General features: G+C 62.0%; 1 protein-coding gene across 2 annotated transcripts in view; it reads right to left on the bottom strand.

Moving 5' to 3' along the window:
- Positions 1–1,455: 1,455 nt before the first annotated feature.
- The window catches only part of ADCY3 (adenylate cyclase 3), a 34,702-nt gene continuing 13,962 nt past the window's right edge, over positions 1,456–22,195 (bottom strand). The window contains exons 3-20 of one of the 2 annotated variants that reach the window (XM_082276627.1): positions 21,540–21,670; positions 21,190–21,301; positions 20,809–20,936; positions 19,218–19,376; positions 18,968–19,130; positions 9,972–10,124; positions 9,752–9,894; positions 9,518–9,679; positions 9,342–9,429; positions 9,139–9,255; positions 7,814–8,073; positions 7,642–7,723; positions 5,395–5,553; positions 5,028–5,174; positions 4,805–4,918; positions 3,115–3,238; positions 2,908–3,032; positions 1,456–2,112 (exon numbers count right to left, since the gene is read on the bottom strand). In XM_082276627.1, the coding sequence (XP_082132753.1) occupies positions 1,930–2,112; positions 2,908–3,032; positions 3,115–3,238; positions 4,805–4,918; positions 5,028–5,174; positions 5,395–5,553; positions 7,642–7,723; positions 7,814–8,073; positions 9,139–9,255; positions 9,342–9,429; positions 9,518–9,679; positions 9,752–9,894; positions 9,972–10,124; positions 18,968–19,130; positions 19,218–19,376; positions 20,809–20,936; positions 21,190–21,301; positions 21,540–21,670 (2,550 nt within the window). In that variant the 3' untranslated portion in view covers positions 1,456–1,929. Of the gene's footprint in view, positions 2,113–2,907; positions 3,033–3,114; positions 3,239–4,804; positions 4,919–5,027; positions 5,175–5,394; positions 5,554–7,641; positions 7,724–7,813; positions 8,074–9,138; positions 9,256–9,341; positions 9,430–9,517; positions 9,680–9,751; positions 9,895–9,971; positions 10,125–18,967; positions 19,131–19,217; positions 19,377–20,808; positions 20,937–21,189; positions 21,302–21,539; positions 21,671–22,195 lie in introns of those variants that run through there. The other variant, XM_082276628.1, reaches the window with a different exon arrangement.

A 22,195-nucleotide genomic window follows, 5' to 3' on the forward strand; every position in this document is an offset into this window, starting at 1 on the left:
TTTTGGGGGATAAAACCCTCAGGATCCTCCCAAATCCCGGGAAAATCTGGGAATTGGGGCCGGAATTGGGGGAACCTTTGGGGTTCGGGACCCTCGGGAGGAGGCTCCGGAGCCGCGGGAACGGGGCGGGGACTGGGCTCGGCATTGATCGGTGATTATCGGTTATTGATTGGTTGTTGGTAATTAGCGACTGCGAGGTGCTGCTGATCGGTTATTGGTTATTGATTATCGGTTATCGATTATCGGTTATTGATTATCGGTTATCAGTTATTGGTTGTTGATTCTCAGTTCTTGGTTCTCAGTTCCTGATTATCAGTTCTTGGTTATTGGTTACTAATAATTGGTTACCAGTTATTGATTATCAGTTATTGATTCTTAGCCATTGGTTATCAGATATTGATTATCAGGTATTGATGATCAGTTCCCAGGGAATGCCCGGATCCCTGGCAGTGCCCAAGGAAAGGCTGGAGCAGCCTGGGATCATCGGGGGAGGTGCCGGCCTTGGAATGGGATGGGATTGAAGCTGCGTGGATCCCAGCCAAAGCATTCCGGGATTCTGGGATCCAGGAGGCTCCGAATCCATGGCCAGGGGTTTTTCTGGAAGTCGGGCATGGGAAAGGGAAGGGAGAGCCTTCCTGGAGTGCCGAGATTGCCAGGGAAGGGCCTGGAGGCCGGAATTCCTTCCCGCAGAGGAGTCGGGATGGGGCTGGATCCAATGGCAGGCTGGGAGAGGCGGGAATGGAGGGATTTCCCTGGGAAAGGGCAGCTCGGGCTGGGATCTTGGGAAGGAATTCCCGGCTGGGCTGGAATTCCCAGGGAATGCCCGGATCCCTGGCAGTGTCCAAGGAAAGGCTGGAGCAGCCTGGGATCATCGGGGGCTTGGAATGGGATGGGATTGCAGCTCCGTGGATCCCACCCAAACCAGTCTGGAATTCTGGGATCAAGGATACTCAGAATGCATCCTGAGGGATTTTTATGGGATTTGGGGGATATAAAAGGGAGGAAAAGGGAAGGGAGACCCTTCCTGAAGTCCGAGATTCCCAGAGAACCCCCTTATTCCCAAAATTCCTGAGAGAGGAGTCGGGATGGGGCTGGATCCAATGGCAGGCTGGGAGAGGCGGGAATGGAGGGATTTCCCTGGGAAAGGGCAGCTCGGGCTGGGATCTTGGGAAGGGATTCCCGGCTGGGCTGGAATTCCCAGAGAATCCCTGGGAGCATCCAGGGAAAGGCTGGAGCAGCCTGGGATCACCGTGGGGTCGGGATGGGATGGGATTGAAGCTCCGTGGATCCCACCCAAAGATTCCGGGATCCCTCCAAACCCGAGGCCCCCTCGGAGAAGCGCTGGAGCCGCTCCCGTTATCCCTGGACCAGAGCAGGCCGGCAAATGGGAATCAGGCTTTGGAATTCCACTCCTTCTATTCAAAGCGATCCCGACTCCGGGAATGCCCCCGGCTGCCCTCATTCCATGGGCGCCGTTCCCGACGCCGCCGATCCCGAATGGAAATCCATCGGTTCTCCGATGGAATTCCCGGGTCTGGAACGCACAATTCCCGTCCCTTCTTCCCCAAATCCAAGGCGGATCCGAGCTCTCCCAGCTCCTCCCTGCCGTGCTTCGGGAGGAATCCGGGGGCAATTCCCAGCAAATCCCGGATTTGCTCCCGCTCCCGGAAGAGACGCGGAGTCTTCCCAACCATCCCTGAGTTTGGATCTCCTGGAATTGCTGCCGCCACTCCAAGTCCCGCTGTCCCGCGGCGCTTCCTCCCGGAAAACCCCGGGAAAAGCCGGCGGCGCCGCCCCCGGAGCCGGATCCGCGTTTCCCTCTTGCCCACGGAATCCAATCCCCCCGAAACCTCCGGGAAGGGTCCGTGCCAAGGCCTTGGCTTCCGGATCCCGCATTCCCGAGGGGTTTTCCGTGGTGCCGGCGGATCCTCAGGAATTCTCCAGCACCTGGTGGGGCAAGGGAACGGCGGCGGCTCCGAGGAACGATCCCGGTTTTTCCCGGCCCTTCAGGAAGAAGGTGAGGAGCTCCCCTTTGCCCTTGACGTAGACGGCGCCGCGCCGGACGAAGCGGAATCCGTATTCCTTCAGGATCAGGTGCGTCTCCTCCACCACCTGCGGGAAAAGCGGAGACGCCGGGATACCGGGAATCTTTCCTGGGATGGGAGCGGGGAAAAACCCCGCTGGGAACAACGGCCGGATCCCAGCGCAGGCGAGGGGGGGCTGAGTTTAGGAAGGGATTTTTCCCTGGCACGAGCTGGGCTGGAATTCCCAGGGAATGCCCGGATCCCTGGCAGTGCCCAAGGAAAGGCTGGAGCAGCCTGGGATCATCGGGGGAGGTGCCGGCCTTGGAATGGGATGGGATTGAAGCTGCGTGGATCCCAGCCAAAGCATTCCGGGATTCTGGGATCCAGGAGGCTCCGAATCCATGGCCAGGGGTTTTTCTGGAAGTCGGGCATGGGAAAGGGAAGGGAGAGCCTTCCTGGAGTGCCGAGATTGCCAGGGAAGGGCCTGGAGGCCGGAATTCCTTCCCGCAGAGGAGTCGGGATGGGGCTGGATCCAATGGCAGGCTGGGAGAGGCGGGAATGGAGGGATTTCCCTGGGAAAGGGCAGCTCGGGCTGGGATCTTGGGAAGGGATTCCCGGCTGCGCTGGAATTCCCAGAGAATTCCCAGATCCCTGGCAGTGTCCAGGGAAAGCTCGGACCACCCTGGGATAGGGGACGGAGTCCGAGCTGGAACGAACCCAACCCATCCCACCATTCCACGCCTTTCCCACCTCGGAGCAGCTCCTCATCCATCCCCAGCCTTTCCCTGGCATTCCCAAGCCCGGCTTTCCCCTTCCCACCCCCGAGCCTGGGCCGTTCCGAGCGCTCCACGCCCCCGGATCGCCGCTCCCGCCGTGATCCCACCTGGATGTTCCCCATGACTCCGGTGGATTCCATCCTGCTGGCCACGTTGACCGTGTTGCCCCAGATGTCGTAGTGGGGCTTGCGGGCGCCGATGACCCCGGCCAGCACCGCGCCCTTGTTCATCCCTGCGCGGAGCACGCGCCGATGGCACCGGGGCACGCGGAGGTATCCCGGAATTCCCGGCATTCCCGGCATTCCCGGACTTGCCTATGCGGAGCATGAAGTTGTTGAAGGACTGGTAGTTGATGTTCATCAGCGTCACCTTCATGGCCAAGGCGAAGTCGGCCAGGTCGGCCAAGTGCTGCCAGCGCTCCTTCTCCGACAGCTCCTTCTGCGCGGAAATGCCGGGAATCAGCCCTTTCCTGCCTTTTCCCGGCGTTGCCGGGCCGGGGGAGATGGGGAATGGGACGCGGGGATGGGGACGGGGAGATGGGACACTGGGATGGGACACTGGGATGGGACACTGGGATGGGACACTGGGATGGGACATGGAGATGGGACACTGGGATGGGGACAGGGAGATGGGACACTGGGATAGGGACACTGGGATGGGACACTGGGATGGGACATGGGGATGGGGACATGGAGATGGGACACTGGGATGGGACACGGGGATGGGGACACTGGGATGGGGACAGGGAGATGGGACATGGAGATGGGACATGGGGATGGGGACAGGGAGATGGGACATGGAGATGGGACATGGGGATGGGGACAGGGAGATGGGAAATGGGGATGGGGACAGGGAGATGGGACATGGAGATGGGACACTGGGATGGGGACACTGGGATGGGACAGGGAGATGGGACATGGAGATGGGACACTGGGATGGGGACACTGGGATGGGACAGGGAGATGGGACATGGAGATGGGACACTGGGATGGGACATGGGGATGGGGAGATGGAGATGGGACACGGGGATGGGGACAGGGAGATGGGACACAGGGATGGGATCCAGGGATGAGGACGGGGATGGGACATGGGGATGGGACGCAGGGATGGGACATGGGGATGGGAAATGGAGATGGGACACGGGGATGGGGACAGGGAGATGGGAAATGGGGATGGGACAGGGAGATGGGACAGGGAGATGGGACACGGGGATGGGGACACTGGGATGGGGACACGGGGATGGGGACACGGGGATGGGACAGGGAGATGGGACATGGAGATGGGACATGGAGATGGGACAGGGATGGGACACTGGGATGGGACACGGGGATGGGACACTGGGATGGGGACATGGAGATGGGACATGGGGATGGGGACATGGAGATGGGACACGGGGATGGGACACTGGGATGGGGACATGGAGATGGGACACGGGGATGGGACATGGAGATGGGACATGGGGATGGGGACAGGGAGATGGGAAATGGGGATGGGACATGGAGATGGGACACTGGGATGGGACACTGGGATGGGACATGGGGATGGGGACAGGGAGATGGGAAATGGGGATGGGACACTGGGATGGGACAGGGAGATGGGACACAGGGATGGGATCCAGGGATGAGGATGGGGATGGGACATGGGGATGGGACGCAGGGATGGGACACTGGGATGGGACATGGGGATGGGGACAGGGAGATGGGACACGGGGATGGGAAATGGAGATGGGAAATGGGGATAGGGACAGGGAGATGGGATACGGGGATGGGACACTGGGATGGGATCCAGGGATGAGGATGGGGATGGGACATGGGGATGGGACACGGGGATGGGACACTGGGATGGGACATGGAGATGGGGACATGGAGATGGGCCATGAGGATGGGATCCAGGGATGAGGACAGGGAGATGGGACACTGGGATGGGACACAGGGATGGGGAGAAGCAGGAAGGGACCGAGCCCCGAATCCCCAGCAGCTTCCCACAGCCGGATCCTGCCCTGACCTTGGCACCGAATCCGTTGGCGCCGGCGTCGGGCGTCACTCCGGAGGCGGCCATGTAGGTACTGCCGATGGTCTTGATCTTGGTGATGCAGCGGAACTGGGGCTCATCCAGGAGCTGGGCACGGACACGAAACGTGGGATGGCGGCGCATCCCGGCGGGAGCGGGACGGGAAGGTCGGCGGGAATGGCAGGGAATGGCCGCGGTGGATCCCGTCCCGGCTCACCGCGTCGAAGTCGGAGATGATCTCGTTGAGGAAGCGCAGGCACTCGATGCCGCCGTTGTTGATGCTCTCCTCCGTGTAGAAGTCGGCGAAGTTGGGAAGGGAGGCGAACATGACGCCGATCTCCTCGTAGGTTTGGCTGTAGAGCTCCTGGGAAAGGCGCCGGGAATGTGGCCGGGAGCCGGGAACGTGCCCACGGAAGCGCGCCGGGAACGTCCCCGAGAGCCGGGAACGCGCCCACGGAGCGCGCCGGCGCCTCCGGCAAATCCCGACCCGTCCGCGGCTCCTCCCCAAAGGCGCTCGTCCGGAATTTATGGCGAAACCGTTGGATCCGGAGGTGGGAAGAGCCCGGGAATGTGGGAATACCGACCTCATCCCGCTTTTTGGAGCCCAGGAAGTGGCGGGCCACGTGCTCCGGGAGCATGTTGGCCACCAGGGCCTCGTTCCAGCGGCGCATCTCGGACACGCGCTCCTTCTGGTCGTGGACGTCGATCTTCCACAGGAAAAGGGTCCTGGCCAGCTTTTCCACCTGGGAATTCATGGTGGGAATGTGGCTGCGTTCCCAGTTCCAGCCACGCTGGGATCGCGGGGACAGCCTGGGAGAAGGGTTTGGGATGAGGTGAAGCCGTAATTCGGGATGAGAACGGCTCCGAGGTGGGAGCGGGAGCCTCACGGCCACGTTGGGAATGGAACGGGATGGGGATGTTCCCAGATTTGGGGTGGGGGGGGGCTGGAAAAAACCTTGGGGGGTTTCCTTGGAGAGGAGATGGAGATGCTGGGGATGGGCCTGGGATAAATCCCGGGATCGTGGAGCTTCCAAGGAATCAGGGAAGGGAAGGGATTTAGGGAAGGGAAGGGATTTAGGGAAGGGAAAAGGGAGAAAGGGGGAGGAATGGGGAGAAAAAGGGAAGAAAAAGGAGGAAGGGGAGAGGAAAAAGGAGAAGAAAGGAGGAAAAGAGGAAAACGGAGGAAACAAGGTAATAGGAGGAAAAGGAAGGAAAGGGGAAGAAAAAGGAGGAAAAGGGAAGGGAAGGAAAAAGGAGGAAAAAGGAAGGGGAAGAAGAAGGAAAAGGGAAGGACAAGAAAAAGGAGGAAAAGGGAGGAAAGGAGAAGAAAAAGGAAAAGGGAAGGTAAAAGAAGGAAAAGGGAAGGGAAGGGCAGGAGAAAGGAGGAAAAAGGAAGGGAAGGGCAGGAAAAAGAAAAAGGGAAGGACAGGAAAAAGGAGGAAAAGGGAAGGGGAAAGGAGGAAAAGGGAAGGGGAAAGGAGGAAAAGGGAAGGGGAAGAAAAAGGAAGAAAAGGGAAGGAAAAAGAAGGAAAGGGAAGGGCAGGAAAAAGGAAGAAAAGGGAAAGGAAGGGGAAGAAAAAGAAGGAAAGGGGAAGAAAAAGGGAAGGGAAGGGAAGGGCAGGGCAGGAAAAAGAAGGAAAAGGGAAGGAAAAAGGAGGAAAAGGGAAGGAAAAAGGAGGAAAAGGGAAGGAAAAGGGCAGGAAAAAGGAGGAAAAGGGCAGGAAAAAGGAGGAAAAGGGAAGGGGAAGAAAAAGAAGGAAAGGGGAAGGAAAAAGAAAAGGGAAGGGCAGGAAAAGGGAAGGAAAAAGAAGGAAAAGGGAAAGGCAGGAAAAAGGAGGAAAAGGGAGGAAAGGGGAAGAAAAAGGAAAGGGGAAGGGAAGGGCAGGAAAAAGAAGGAAAAGGGAAGGAAAAAGAAGGAAAGGGAAGGGCAGGAAAAAAGAAGAAAAGGGAAGGGCAGGAAAAAGGAAGAAAAGGGAAGGGGAAGAAAAAGGAGAAAAAGGGAGGGGAAGGGCAGGAAAAAGGAGGAAAAGGGCAGGAAAAAGGAGGAAAAGGGGAGGAAAAAGAAGGAAAAGGGAAGGGAAAAGGAGGAAAAGGGCAGGAAAAGGGCAGGGAAAAGGAGGAAAAGGGAAGGGAAAAGGAGGAAAAGGGAAGGGAAAAGGAGGAAAAGGGAAGGGAAAAGGGCAGGAAAAAGGAGGAAAAGGGAAGGGAAAAGGAGGAAAAGGGAAGGGAAAAGGGCAGGAAAAGGGAAGGGAAAAGGGCAGGAAAAAGGAGGAAAAGGGCAGGAAAAAGGAGGAAAAGGGAAGGGGAAGAAAAAGAAGGAAAGGGGAAGGAAAAAGAAAAGGGAAGGGCAGGAAAAGGGAAGGAAAAAGAAGGAAAAGGGAAAGGCAGGAAAAAGGAGGAAAAGGGAGGAAAGGGGAAGAAAAAGGAAAGGGGAAGGGAAGGGCAGGAAAAAGAAGGAAAAGGAAAGGAAAAAGAAGGAAAAGGAAAGGAAAAAGAAGGAAAGGGAAGGGCAGGAAAAAAGAAGGAAAAGGAAAGGAAAAAGAAGGAAAGGGAAGGGCAGGAAAAAAGAAGGAAAAGGAAAGGAAAAAGAAGGAAAGGGAAGGGCAGGAAAAAGGAAGAAAAGGGAAGGGGAAGAAAAAGGAGAAAAAGGGAGGGGAAGGGCAGGAAAAAGGAGGAAAAGGGAAGGAAAAAGAAGGAAAAGGGGAGGAAAAAGGAGGAAAAGGGCAGGGAAAAGGAGGAAAAGGGAAGGGAAAAGGAGGAAAAGGGCAGGAAAAAGGAGGAAAAGGGCAGGAAAAAGGAGGGGCAGGGCAGGGGCGCCGGCAGCCACTCACGTGCCGGGAGAAGTAGTAGAAGCTGAGCATCACCACGACGATCATGGCGGTCATGGAATACTTGGAGGGCACCAGCACGGACCTGCCGGCAGCGACGGCACAGCCGGACGGGCTCCAGCCCCGGCCCCGGCCCCGGCCCCTCCCGGCCCCTCCCGGCCCCGGCCCCCCTTACGAGCTGTGCTGGCCCCGCCGCCGGTCGTACTGGTCGAAGATGGGCTCCCAGGCGGAGAAGTTGACGGCGCCGGTGGCGGCGGTGATGAGCACCATGAGGGTCAGCTTGACCATGTGGCTCACCTGGACCAGCATCACGGTGGCCACCAGGGCCAGCAGGGCGATGTAGCTGTAGTACTTGGGCTGCTCCGCACAGCCGCCGCCCCGCGGCGGCCCCGACGTCCCGTTGGTGGCCAGCCCGCGGTCGCGTCGGCAGCCGAGCTGGGGGCGGGAGGGTGGGGTCAGCACGGGGACGCGGTGGCCACCAGGGCGATGGAGATGGGATATCTGGGCTGCTCCTCGCAGCCGCCACCTCGAGGTGGCCCCGGTGTCCCGTTGGCCACCTGGGCATGGTCCCCGTGGTAGCTGAGCTGGGCACATGGCGACACGGGAACACAGTGGCCACCATGGCCACCAGGGCGATGGAGATGTGATATCTGGGCTGCTCCTCGCAGCCACCACCTCGAGGTGGCCCCGGTGTCCCACTGGCCACCTGGGCATGGTCCCCGTGGTAGCTGAGCTGGGCACATGGTGGCCACCATGGCCACCAGAGCAATGGAGCTGTCATATCTGGGCTGCTCCTCGCAGCCACCACCCCACGGTGGCCTCGATGTCCCGTTGGCCACCGCGCCACCATGGTCCCCATGGCAGCTGAGCTGGGCACATGGTGGCCACCATGAGCGCCATGGCCACCAGGGCTATGGAGCTGCAGTATTTGGCTGCTCCTCGTAGCCACCACCCCACGGTGGCCCCGATGTCCCATTGGTCACTACCCCGCAGTTCCCGTGGCAGCCAAGCTGGGGCATGGTGGCCACTGTGACCACTATGGCCACCAGGGTGATGGAGCTGTAATACCTGGGCTGCTCCTCACAGCCACCACCCCACAGTGGCCCCGATGTCCTGGTGGCCACCACCCCGCAGTCCCCATGATGGCCAAGCTGGGGACATGGGGACACAGTGGCCACCATGGCCACCAGGGCTATGGAGCTGTAATACCTGGGCTGCCCCTCACAGCCACCACCCCATGGTGGCCCCAATGTCCCGTTGGCCACCGCACCTGGGCATGGTCCCCACGGCAGCTGAGCTGGGCACATGGTGGCCACCATGGCCACCAGAGCAATGGAGCTGTCATATCTGGGCTGCTCCTCGTAGCCACCACCCCACGGTGGCCCCGATGTCCCGTTGGCCACCGCGCCCCCGTGGTCCCCACGGCAGCCATGCTGGGGACACGAGGCCGGGGCGAGCGCGGGGACAGGGCGGCCACCCGCGGGCCAGCGCGGGGCTCACCATGTCCACGATGTCGGCCGCGGTGACGATGGCGATGGCGGCCATGGCCCAGGTGTTGCGCGCCCAGCGCGTGCGGTCGATCCAGGTGGAGAAGGCCACCAGTTTTTTGGGGAAGACCTGCAGGGACAGGGCAAGGGAGGGGTCAGCGGGCAGGACACGGCAACCTGACATCCCCAACGGGCCACCGGCACATCCCGTCTCACCCGCGGGAAGATAGCGGCCAAGGAGCAGAGGGTGAGGACGAGCAGCAGCACCTCCCCCACCACGAAGGTCACGTAGTTGGTCACCAACCTGCCCAAAAGCCCCGCCAAGGTCGCCGGTGAGGCTTCGGCGCCGAGCGCGGCGCGGTGCCACCCGTGCCCAGGCGTGCCCACCCTACCAGGGGTCGATGACGGCCTCCACCAGGGCGGTGAAGAAGAGGACGACACAGGAGCAGCTGAAGGCGGCGCCGCTCTGCTTCTCCTTCTCCACGGAGTAGCGCGTCTCCATGTCGGGGTCGATGAAGCGCATGGAGAGCCGGAAGGTGCTCTTGCCCTTGAGCCTGCCGGACGCGGCGCCCGTCAGCGCCGGCGAAGCGCCGGCGAAGCGCCGGGGAAGCGCCGGGAGCACTCACGCCTGGATGGACTCGCGTTCCAGCAGCGCCTCGTTGAGCAGCTGGTTGAGCTCCTGCTCGTTCTGCGCCGCGCCCGCCACGCGCTCCGCCAGGTCCCGCAGCCGCAGCCGCCGCCGCGGGTTGGGGAAGGACGGATTCACCGCCTGCGGTGCCGAAGGGTCGCCGTGGGGGCGCCGGTGGCGGCTCTGCATGGGGCAGGGGTTCGGGGAACGGGCTGTACCTCTCCGTCCTCGTCGCCGAGCTCCAGGGAATTCCTCCTCCTGCCCGCCTCGGGATCCTCGGGATCCTCCGGGCTCAGGCTGAGGCTCCCGTTGCGCTCCGTGCCGGTGACCGGCGGTGGGGACACGCCGTGGGACGAGGTCAGCGACAGCTTCTGCGGGGGGACACGGGCACGGTGGGTGTCCCCAGGGCCACCGGTGCCACTCACCACGGTGTGGGACGAGGTCAGTGACGTGGTCACCCAGGTGTCCCCAGTGCCACTCACCACAGTGTGGGACAAGGTCAGTGACATGGTCACCCAGGTGTCCCCAGTGTCCCCAGTGTCCCCAGTGCCACTCACCACGGTGTGGGACAAGGTCAGTGACATGGTCACCCAGGTGTCCCCAGTGTCCCCAGTGTCCCCAGTGCCACTCACCACGGTGTGGGACAAGGTCAGTGACGTGGTCACCCAGGTGTCCCCAGTGTCCCCAGTGCCACTCACCACGGTGTGGGACAAGGTCAGTGACATGGTCACCCAGGTGTCCCCAGTGTCCCCAGTGCTCCCAGTGCCACTCACCATGGTGTGGGACAAGGTCAGTGACGTGGTCACCCAGGTGTCCCCAGTGTCCCCAGTGTCCCCAGTGCCACTCACCACGGTGTGGGACAAGGTCAGTGACGTGGTCACCCAGGTGTCCCCAGTGTCCCCAGTGCCACTCACCACGGTGTGGGACAAGGTCAGTGACGTGGTCACCCGGGTGTCCCCAGTGTCCCCAGTGCCACTCACCACGGTGTGCGACAAGGTCAGTGACATGGTCACCCAGGTGTCCCCAGTGTCCCCAGTGTCCCCAGTGCCACTCACCACGGTGTGGGACAAGGTCAGTGACGTTGTCACCCAGGTGTCCCCAGTGTCCCCAGTGCTCCCAGTGCCACTCACCATGGTGTGGGACAAGGTCAGTGACGTGGTCACCCAGGTGTCCCCAGTGTCCCCAGTGCCACTCACCACGGTGTGGGACAAGGTCAGTGACGTGGTCACCCAAGTGTCCCCAGTGTCCCCAGTGTCCCCAGTGCCACTCACCACGGTGTGGGACAAGTCAGTGACGTGGTCACCCAGGTGTCCCCAGTGTCCCCAGTGCCACTCACCACGGTGTGGGACAAGGTCAGTGACATGGTCACCCAGGTGTCCCCAGTGTCCCCAGTGTCCCCAGTGCCACTCACCACGGTGTGGGACAAGGTCAGTGACATGGTCACCCAGGTGTCCCCAGTGTCCCCAGTGTCCCCAGTGCCACTCACCACGGTGTGGGACAAGGTCAGTGACGTGGTCACCCAGGTGTCCCCAGTGTCCCCAGTGCCACTCACCACGGTGTGGGACAAGGTCAGTGACATGGTCACCCAGGTGTCCCCAGTATCCCCAGTGCCACTCACCACGGTGTGGGACAAGGTCAGTGACGTTGTCACCCAGGTGTCCCCAGTGTCCCCAGTGCTCCCAGTGCCACTCACCATGGTGTGGGACAAGGTCAGTGACGTGGTCACCCAGGTGTCCCCAGTGTCCCCAGTGTCCCCAGTGCCACGCACCACAGTGTGGGACAAGGTCAGTGACGTGGTCACCCAGGTGTCCCCAGTGTCCCCAGTGTCCCCAGTGCCACTCACCACGGTGTGGGACAAGGTCAGTGACGTGGTCACCCAGGTGTCCCCAGTGTCCCCAGTGTCCCCAGTGCCACTCACCACGGTGTGGGACAAGGTCAGTGACATGGTCACCCAGGTGTCCCCAGTGTCCCCAGTGTCCCCAGTGCCACTCACCACGGTGTGGGACAAGGTCAGTGATGTGGTCACCCAGGTGTCCCCAGTGTCCCCAGTGTCCCCAGTGCCACTCACCATGGTGTGGGACAAGGTCAGTGACGTTGTCACCCAGGTGTCCCCAGTGTCCCCAGTGCTCCCAGTGCCACTCACCATGGTGTGGGACAAGGTCAGTGACGTGGTCACCCAGGTGTCCCCAGTGTCCCCAGTGCCACTCACCACGGTGTGGGACAAGGTCAGTGACGTGGTCACCCAAGTGTCCCCAGTGTCCCCAGTGTCCCCAGTGCCACTCACCACGGTGTGGGACAAGTCAGTGACGTGGTCACCCAGGTGTCCCCAGTGTCCCCAGTGCCACTCACCACGGTGTGGGACAAGGTCAGTGACATGGTCACCCAGGTGTCCCCAGTGTCCCCAGTGTCCCCAGTGCCACTCACCACGGTGTGGGACAAGGTCAGTGACGTGGTCACCCACGTGTCCCCAGTGCTCCCAGTGCTCCCAGTGCTCCCAGTGCCACTCACCACGGTGTGGGACAAGGTCAGTGACGTGGTCACCCAGGTGTCCCCAGTGTCCCCAGTGTCCCCAGGGCCACTCACCACGGTGTGGGACAAGGTCAGTGACGTGGTCACCCAGGTGTCCCCAGTGTCCCCAGTGTCCCCAGTGTCCCCAGTGCCACTCACCACGGTGTGGGATGAGGTCAGTGACATGGTCACCCAGGTGTCCCCAGTGTCCCCAGTGCCACTCACCATGGTGTGGGACAAGGTCAGTGACATGGTCACCCAAGTGTCCCCAGTGTCCCCAGTGCCACTCACCATGGTGTGGGACAAGGTCAGTGACATGGTCACCCAGGTGTCCCCAGTGTCCCCAGTGCCACTCACCATGGTGTGGGACAAGGTCAGTGACATGGTCACCCAGGTGTCCCCAGTGCTCCCAGTGCCACTCACCACGCCATGGGACAAGGTCAGTGACGTGGTCACCCGGGTGTCCCCAGTGTCCCCAGTGTCCCCAGTGCCACTCACCACGGTGTGGGACAAGGTCAGTGACGTGGTCACCCAGGTGTCCCCAGTGTCCCCAGTGTCCCCAGTGCCACTCACCACGGTGTGGGACAAGGTCAGTGACGTGGTCACCCAGGTGTCCCCAGTGTCCCCAGTGTCCCCAGTGCCACTCACCACGGTGTGGGACAAGGTCAGTGACGTGGTCACCCAGGTGTCCCCAGTGCTCCCAGTGCCACTCACCACGGTGTGGGACAAGGTCAGTGACGTGGTCACCCGGGTGTCCCCAGTGTCCCCAGTGTCCCCAGTGCCACTCACCACGGTGTGGGACAAGGTCAGTGACGTGGTCACCCAGGTGTCCCCAGTGTCCCCAGTGTCCCCAGTGCCACTCACCACGGTGTGGGACAAGGTCAGTGACGTGGTCACCCAGGTGTCCCCAGTGTCCCCAGTGTCCCCAGTGCCACTCACCACGGTGTGGGACAAGGTCAGTGACGTGGTCACCCAGGTGTCCCCAGTGCTCCCAGTGCCACTCACCACGGTGTGGGACAAGGTCAGTGACGTGGTCACCCGGGTGTCCCCAGTGTCCCCAGTGTCCCCAGTGCCACTCACCACGGTGTGGGACAAGGTCAGTGACGTGGTCACCCAGGTGTCCCCAGTGTCCCCAGTGTCCCCAGTGCCACTCACCATGGTGTGGGACAAGGTCAGTGACGTGGTCACCCAGGTGTCCCCAGTGTCCCCAGTGCCACTCACCACGGTGTGGGACAAGGTCAGTGATGTGGTCACCCAGGTGTCCCCAGTGTCCCCAGTGTCCCCAGTGCCACTCACCACGGTGTGGGACAAGGTCAGTGACATGGTCACCCAGGTGTCCCCAGTGTCCCCAGTGCCACTCACCACGGTGTGGGACAAGGTCAGTGACATGGTCACCCACGTGTCCCCAGTGCTCCCAGTGCTCCCAGTGCCACTCACCACGGTGTGGGACAAGGTCAGTGATGTGGTCACCCAGGTGTCCCCAGTGTCCCCAGTGCCACTCACCACGGTGTGGGACAAGGTCAGTGACGTGGTCACCCAGGTGTCCCCAGTGCTCCCAGTGCTCCCAGTGCCACTCACCACGGTGTGGGACAAGGTCAGTGACGTGGTCACCCAGGTGTCCCCAGTGTCCCCAGTGCCACTCACCACGGTGTGGGACAAGGTCAGTGACATGGTCACCCAGGTGTCCCCAGTGTCCCCAGTGTCCCCAGTGCCACTCACCACGGTGTGGGACAAGGTCAGTGATGTGGTCACCCAGGTGTCCCCAGTGTCCCCAGTGTCCCCAGTGCCACTCACCACGGTGTGGGACAAGGTCAGTGACGTGGTCACCCGGGTGTCCCCAGTGTCCCCAGTGTCCCCAGTGCCACTCACCACGGTGTGGGACAAGGTCAGTGATGTGGTCACCCAGGTGTCCCCAGTGTCCCCAGTGTCCCCAGTGCCACTCACCACGGTGTGGGACAAGTCAGTGACGTGGTCACCCAGGTGTCCCCAGTGTCCCCAGTGCCACTCACCACGGTGTGGGACAAGGTCAGTGACATGGTCACCCAGGTGTCCCCAGTGTCCCCAGTGTCCCCAGTGCCACTCACCACGGTGTGGGACAAGGTCAGTGACATGGTCACCCAGGTGTCCCCAGTGTCCCCAGTGTCCCCAGTGCCACTCACCACGGTGTGGGACAAGGTCAGTGACGTGGTCACCCAGGTGTCCCCAGTGTCCCCAGTGCCACTCACCACGGTGTGGGACAAGGTCAGTGACATGGTCACCCAGGTGTCCCCAGTGTCCCCAGTGTCCCCAGTGCCACTCACCACGGTGTGGGACAAGGTCAGTGACATGGTCACCCAGGTGTCCCCAGTATCCCCAGTGCCACTCACCACGGTGTGGGACAAGGTCAGTGACGTTGTCACCCAGGTGTCCCCAGTGTCCCCAGTGCTCCCAGTGCCACTCACCATGGTGTGGGACAAGGTCAGTGACGTGGTCACCCAGGTGTCCCCAGTGTCCCCAGTGTCCCCAGTGCCACGCACCACAGTGTGGGACAAGGTCAGTGACGTGGTCACCCAGGTGTCCCCAGTGTCCCCAGTGTCCCCAGTGCCACTCACCACGGTGTGGGACAAGGTCAGTGACGTGGTCACCCAGGTGTCCCCAGTGTCCCCAGTGTCCCCAGTGCCACTCACCATGGTGTGGGACAAGGTCAGTGACGTTGTCACCCAGGTGTCCCCAGTGTCCCCAGTGCTCCCAGTGCCACTCACCATGGTGTGGGACAAGGTCAGTGACGTGGTCACCCAGGTGTCCCCAGTGTCCCCAGTGCCACTCACCACGGTGTGGGACAAGGTCAGTGACGTGGTCACCCAAGTGTCCCCAGTGTCCCCAGTGTCCCCAGTGCCACTCACCACGGTGTGGGACAAGTCAGTGACGTGGTCACCCAGGTGTCCCCAGTGTCCCCAGTGCCACTCACCACGGTGTGGGACAAGGTCAGTGACATGGTCACCCAGGTGTCCCCAGTGTCCCCAGTGTCCCCAGTGCCACTCACCACGGTGTGGGACAAGGTCAGTGACGTGGTCACCCACGTGTCCCCAGTGCTCCCAGTGCTCCCAGTGCTCCCAGTGCCACTCACCACGGTGTGGGACAAGGTCAGTGACGTGGTCACCCAGGTGTCCCCAGTGTCCCCAGTGTCCCCAGTGCCACTCACCACGGTGTGGGACAAGGTCAGTGACGTGGTCACCCAGGTGTCCCCAGTGTCCCCAGTGTCCCCAGTGTCCCCAGTGCCACTCACCACGGTGTGGGATGAGGTCAGTGACATGGTCACCCAGGTGTCCCCAGTGTCCCCAGTGCCACTCACCATGGTGTGGGACAAGGTCAGTGACATGGTCACCCAAGTGTCCCCAGTGTCCCCAGTGCCACTCACCATGGTGTGGGACAAGGTCAGTGACATGGTCACCCAGGTGTCCCCAGTGTCCCCAGTGCCACTCACCACAGTGTGGGACAAGGTCAGTGACATGGTCACCCAGGTGTCCCCAGTGCTCCCAGTGCCACTCACCACGCCATGGGACAAGGTCAGTGACGTGGTCACCCGGGTGTCCCCAGTGTCCCCAGTGTCCCCAGTGCCACTCACCACGGTGTGGGACAAGGTCAGTGACGTGGTCACCCAGGTGTCCCCAGTATCCCCAGTGTCCCCAGTGCCACTCACCACGGTGTGGGACAAGGTCAGTGACATGGTCACCCAGGTGTCCCCAGTGTCCCCAGTGCCACTCACCACGGTGTGGGACAAGGTCAGTGACGTGGTCACCCAGGTGTCCCCAGTGTCCCCAGTGTCCCCAGTGCCACTCACCACGGTGTGGGACAAGGTCAGTGACGTGGTCACCCAGGTGTCCCCAGTGCTCCCAGTGCCACTCACCACGGTGTGGGACAAGGTCAGTGACGTGGTCACCCGGGTGTCCCCAGTGTCCCCAGTGTCCCCAGTGCCACTCACCACGGTGTGGGACAAGGTCAGTGACGTGGTCACCCAGGTGTCCCCAGTGTCCCCAGTGTCCCCAGTGCCACTCACCATGGTGTGGGACAAGGTCAGTGACGTGGTCACCCAGGTGTCCCCAGTGTCCCCAGTGCCACTCACCACGGTGTGGGACAAGGTCAGTGACATGGTCACCCAGGTGTCCCCAGTGTCCCCAGTGTCCCCAGTGCCACTCACCACGGTGTGGGACAAGGTCAGTGACATGGTCACCTGGGTGTCCCCAGTGTCCCCAGTGTCCCCAGTGCCACTCACCACGGTGTGGGACAAGGTCAGTGACGTGGTCACCCAGGTGTCCCCAGTGTCCCCAGTGTCCCCAGTGCCACTCACCACGGTGTGGGACAAGGTCAGTGACGTGGTCACCCAGGTGTCCCCAGTGTCCCCAGTGTCCCCAGTGCCACTCACCACAGTGTGGGACAAGGTCAGTGACGTGGTCACCCAGGTGTCCCCAGTGTCCCCAGGGCCACTCACCACGGTGTGGGACAAGGTCAGTGACATGGTCACCCAGGTGTCCCCAGTGTCCCCAGTGCCACTCACCACAGTGTGGGACAAGGTCAGTGACGTGGTCACCCAGGTGTCCCCAGTGTCCCCAGTGCCACTCACCACGGTGTGGGACAAGGTCAGTGACATGGTCACCCAGGTGTCCCCAGTGTCCCCAGTGCCACTCACCACGGTGTGGGACAAGGTCAGTGACATGGTCACCCAGGTGTCCCCAGTGTCCCCAGTGCCACTCACCACGGTGTGGGACAAGGTCAGTGACGTGGTCACCCAGGTGTCCCCAGTGTCCCCAGTGCCACTCACCACAGTGTGGGACAAGGTCAGTGACGTGGTCACCCAGGTGTCCCCAGTGTCCCCAGTGCCACTCACCACGGTGTGGGACAAGGTCAGTGACGTGGTCACCCGGGTGTCCCCAGTGTCCCCAGTGTCCCCAGTGCCACTCACCACGGTGTGGGACAAGGTCAGTGACGTGGTCACCCAGGTGTCCCCAGTGTCCCCAGTGTCCCCAGTGCCACTCACCACGGTGTGGGACAAGGTCAGTGACGTGGTCACCCAGGTGTCCCCAGTGTCCCCAGTGTCCCCAGTGCCACTCACCACGGTGTGGGACAAGGTCAGTGACGTGGTCACCCAGGTGTCCCCAGTGTCCCCAGTGCCACTCACCACAGTGTGGGACAAGGTCAGTGACGTGGTCACCCAGGTGTCCCCAGTGTCCCCAGTGCCACTCACCACGGTGTGGGACAAGGTCAGTGACGTGGTCACCCGGGTGTCCCCAGTGTCCCCAGTGTCCCCAGTGCCACTCACCACGGTGTGGGACAAGGTCAGTGACGTGGTCACCCAGGTGTCCCCAGTGTCCCCAGTGTCCCCAGTGCCACTCACCACGGTGTGGGACAAGGTCAGTGACGTGGTCACCCAGGTGTCCCCAGTGTCCCCAGTGTCCCCAGTGCCACTCACCACGGTGTGGGACAAGGTCAGTGACGTGGTCACCCAGGTGTCCCCAGTGTCCCCAGTGCTCCCAGTGCCACTCACCACGGTGTGGGACAAGGTCAGTGACGTGGTCACCCAGGTGTCCCCAGTGTCCCCAGTGTCCCCAGTGCCACTCACCACGGTGTGGGACAAGGTCAGTGACGTGGTCACCCAGGTGTCCCCAGTGTCCCCAGTGTCCCCAGTGCCACTCACCACGGTGTGGGACAAGGTCAGTGACATGGTCACCCGGGTGTCCCCAGTGTCCCCAGTGCCACTCACCACGGTGTGGGACAAGGTCAGTGACATGGTCACCCGGGTGTCCCCAGTGTCCCCAGTGCCACTCACCACGGTGTGGGACGAGGTCAGTGACATGGTCACCCAGGTGTCCCCAGTGTCCCCAGGGCCACCGGTGCCACTCACCACGGTGTGGGACAAGGTCAGTGACATGGTCACCCAGGTGTCCCCAGTGTCCCCAGTGCCACTCACCACAGTGTGGGACAAGGTCAGTGACGTGGTCACCCAGGTGTCCCCAGTGTCCCCAGTGCCACTCACCACGGTGTGGGACAAGGTCAGTGACGTGGTCACCCAGGTGTCCCCAGTGTCCCCAGTGCCACTCACCACGGTGTGGGACAAGGTCAGTGACGTGGTCACCCAGGTGTCCCCAGTGTCCCCAGTGTCCCCAGTGCCACTCACCACGGTGTGGGACAAGGTCAGTGACGTGGTCACCCAGGTGTCCCCAGTGTCCCCAGTGTCCCCAGTGCCACTCACCACGGTGTGGGACAAGGTCAGTGACATGGTCACCCGGGTGTCCCCAGTGTCCCCAGTGCCACTCACCACGGTGTGGGACAAGGTCAGTGACATGGTCACCCGGGTGTCCCCAGTGTCCCCAGTGCCACTCACCACGGTGTGGGACGAGGTCAGTGACATGGTCACCCAGGTGTCCCCAGTGTCCCCAGGGCCACCGGTGCCACTCACCACGGTGTGGGACAAGGTCAGTGACATGGTCACCCAGGTGTCCCCAGTGTCCCCAGTGCCACTCACCACAGTGTGGGACAAGGTCAGTGACGTGGTCACCCAGGTGTCCCCAGTGTCCCCAGTGCCACTCACCACGGTGTGGGACAAGGTCAGTGACGTGGTCACCCAGGTGTCCCCAGTGTCCCCAGTGCCACTCACCACGGTGTGGGACAAGGTCAGTGACGTGGTCACCCAGGTGTCCCCAGTGTCCCCAGTGTCCCCAGTGCCACTCACCACGCCGTTGATGCCGTTGCGCAGGGGCTGCTTGGGGACCACCACGAGGTAGGTGACGATGCCCTTCTCCCGCAGGTACTCACAGCGGGAGCCGCCCTCGCCCGGCTCCAGCTCGAACTCGCCCTTCAGGCAGTCCCTGGTGCTCTGCGAGATGTGCACCCGCCTGCCGGTGCCACCGGCGTCACCTCGGCCGCCGGCACCACCTCGGCCGCCGGCACCACCCCGTCCCGGCCCCGCCGCGGAGGCTCACCCGGGAATGCCGCCCGCTTCCATTTTGTTGGCCACGGTGACGTCGGTGGACCAGACGTCGTACTGCCAGCGCTTCTGGCCCAGCACGCCGCCCAGCACGGTGCCGCTGTGCACGCCCACGCGCATGTCCACCGCCGTGCGCGTCTGCTCCCGCACCGAGCTGCGGCGGGACACGGAACATCCGCGGGGAACGCCGGGGAACCCGCGGGGAATCGGCGGGGAATGTGGGGAATCCGCGGGGAATTGGCGGGGAATGTGGGGAATCGGCGGGGAATCGGCGGGGAATGTGGGGAATCCATGGGGAATTGGCGGGGAATGTGGGGAATCCGCGGGGAATCCACGGGGAATGTGGGGAATCCACGGGGAATCGGCGGGGAATGTGGGGAATCCATGGGGAATCGGCGGGGAATGTGGGGAATCGGCGGGGAATCCACGGGGAATCCACAGGGAATGTGGGGAGTCCTCAAGGAATGTGGGGAATCGGCGGGGAATGAAGGGAGTCCACGGGGAATCTGCAGGGAATGCGGGGAATCCACAGGGAATGTGGGGAATCCATGGGGACTCCTCAGGGAATGCGGGGAATCGGCGGGGAATGTGGGGAATCCATGGGGAATCCTCAGGGAATGCGGGGAATCGGCGGGGAATGTGGGGAATCTGCAGGGAATCCACAGGGAATGCGGGGAATGCGCGGGGAATGTGGGGAATCGGCGGGGAATGTGGGGAATCCACAGGGAGTCCATGGGGAATCAGCGGGGAATGTGGGGAATCCATGGGGAATTCTCAGGGAATGCAGGGAATCCACGGGGAATCAGTGGGGAATGTGGGGAATCCATGGGGAGTCCTCAGGGAATGCGGGGAATGCGCAGGGAATGTGGGAAATCCACGGGGAATGTGGGGAATCTGCAGGGAATCCACAGGGAATGCGGGGGATGCACGGGGAATGTGGGGAATCCGCAGGGAATGCGGGGAATCCGCAGGGAATCCACAGGGAATGCGGGGAATGCGCGGGGAATCCTCAGGGAACACGGCCCTTCTCCGGCCTCAGCCCAGCCCCGACTGTCCCCGATCGCTCTCCGTGTTTTAATTCAGCCCCAGCACCGTTTCTCATCCCCCGCTCCCATCCCCGCTCCCGCTCCCATTCCCATTCCTGCTCCCATCGTCATTCCCATTTGTTCCCATCCCCATCCCCCACTCCCATCCCACCCCCATTCCCACTCCCATCCCCGTTTCCATTCCCACCCCTACTCCCATCCCCACTCCCATCTCCATTCCCATTTCCATTCCCACCCCTACTCCCATTCCCACTCCCATTCTCATCCCATTCCAATCCCCCACTCCCATTCCCAACCCCATTCCCACTCCCATCCCATTCCCATTCCCACTCCCATTTCCATTCCCATTCCCACCCCCATTCCCACCCCCCACTCCCATTCCCATCCCCATTCCCATTCCCACTCCCATTCCCACTCCCCTTCCCACTCCCACCCCCATTCCCACCCCCACCCCCACTCCCACCCCCATCCCCACTCCCATTCCCACTCCCATTCCCATTCCCACTCCCAATTCCCATTCCCGTTCCCGCCCTGCCTTACGAGATGGCCTCCACCATGGCCAGCCCCATGCGGATGGAGCACACGGCGTGGTCCTCCCGGAATTCCGGCAGCCCGCAGATGCAGTAGTAGCAGTCTCCCAGGATCTTGATCCGCAGCTGGTGGTGTTTCTGGGAATAACGGCGGCATCCCGGTGATCCCGCGGCTCCCGCTCCACCCCCATCCCATTCCCAGCCTGCGGAATCTCCGACGTCCGGCAGGAACGCAAACCCTCGGATTTTCCATCCCCTCCCCGCCTCTCCTGACCCCTTTCCCAGCAATCAGGGCAGGGCGCCTCCAGCATCCCACACACTTCAACCTCCTCATCCCCACCCCGGGACGGCGGATTTTTGTGGAATTCCGGGAATTCCGGGAAGCACTCACGGCCGCCAGTTTGTCGAAGCGCGCGAAGAGCTCGTTGAGGAGCTTCACCAGCTCCTGGGCGCTGCAGGACGAGGAGAGCTGCGTGAATCCCACGATATCCGCGAACAGGATGCTGCGGGAACAACACCCGGCGCCTCAATCCCAACTTTCCCATCCCCACTTTCCCAAAAAAAACCCAAAAACCCTCGGATAAGACGAAAACGACGCTCTACAAACTCGGCTCGGAGCAACGCTCCAAGTGGACGTTTCCCGTTGGCTTGGCCGTCAACGATTCCTCTTTTATTTCCCAGCCAGGACGGCAAAGCCGGGAGTTTTGGGAATCTTTCCCGGTTTTCTGGGAATGGCCCCACCTGACGTTCTCGTGCCGGTACATGTACATGGTGTTGAACTGCTGCAGCTCCTTCTGGCTCGGGTCCTTCTTCATGTCCTTCAGCATCTCGTCGGCCACGTGCTTGGGAAGGATGGAGAGCATCAGGCGCTCCTGCGGGAATTCCGGGAACGGTTGGAATGTGGCACGGAGCCAAGGGGCTGCTCTGTGTCCGGGGAAAGGTTGGATGAGGCTTGGAGAACCCCGGGATCGTGCGAGGTGTCGGGGTTGGAACGGGATGGGATTTGAGGTCCCTTCCCACCAAAACCATTCCGGGATCCTCGGGAGCTGCTGGGATGGCTCCAGGCTGGGGTTCCCAGCAGGCAAATCCCGTGGGATGCAGCTCCAAGGAAAACCCTGAGCTCCAGGGAATCCTCGGAGCCGCTTCCCAAGCCTAAAGGGGCTCCAGGAGAGCTGGGATTTGGGATGAAGGATGGAGGGGCAGGAGGCAGGGAGTGGCTTCCCAGTGGGAAAGGGGAGCTCAGGATGGGATGTTGGGAAGGAATTCGCGGCTGGGCTGGAATTCCCAGGGAATGCCCAGATCCCTGGCAGTGCCCAAGGAAAGGCTGGAGCAGCCTGGGATCATCGGGGGAGGTGCCGGCCTTGGAATGGGATGGGATTGAAGCTGCGTGGATCCCA

Source organism: Coloeus monedula (assembly GCF_965178545.1).
Source record: "Coloeus monedula genome assembly, chromosome: 2".
Classification (NCBI taxonomy): domain Eukaryota; kingdom Metazoa; phylum Chordata; class Aves; order Passeriformes; family Corvidae; genus Coloeus; species Coloeus monedula.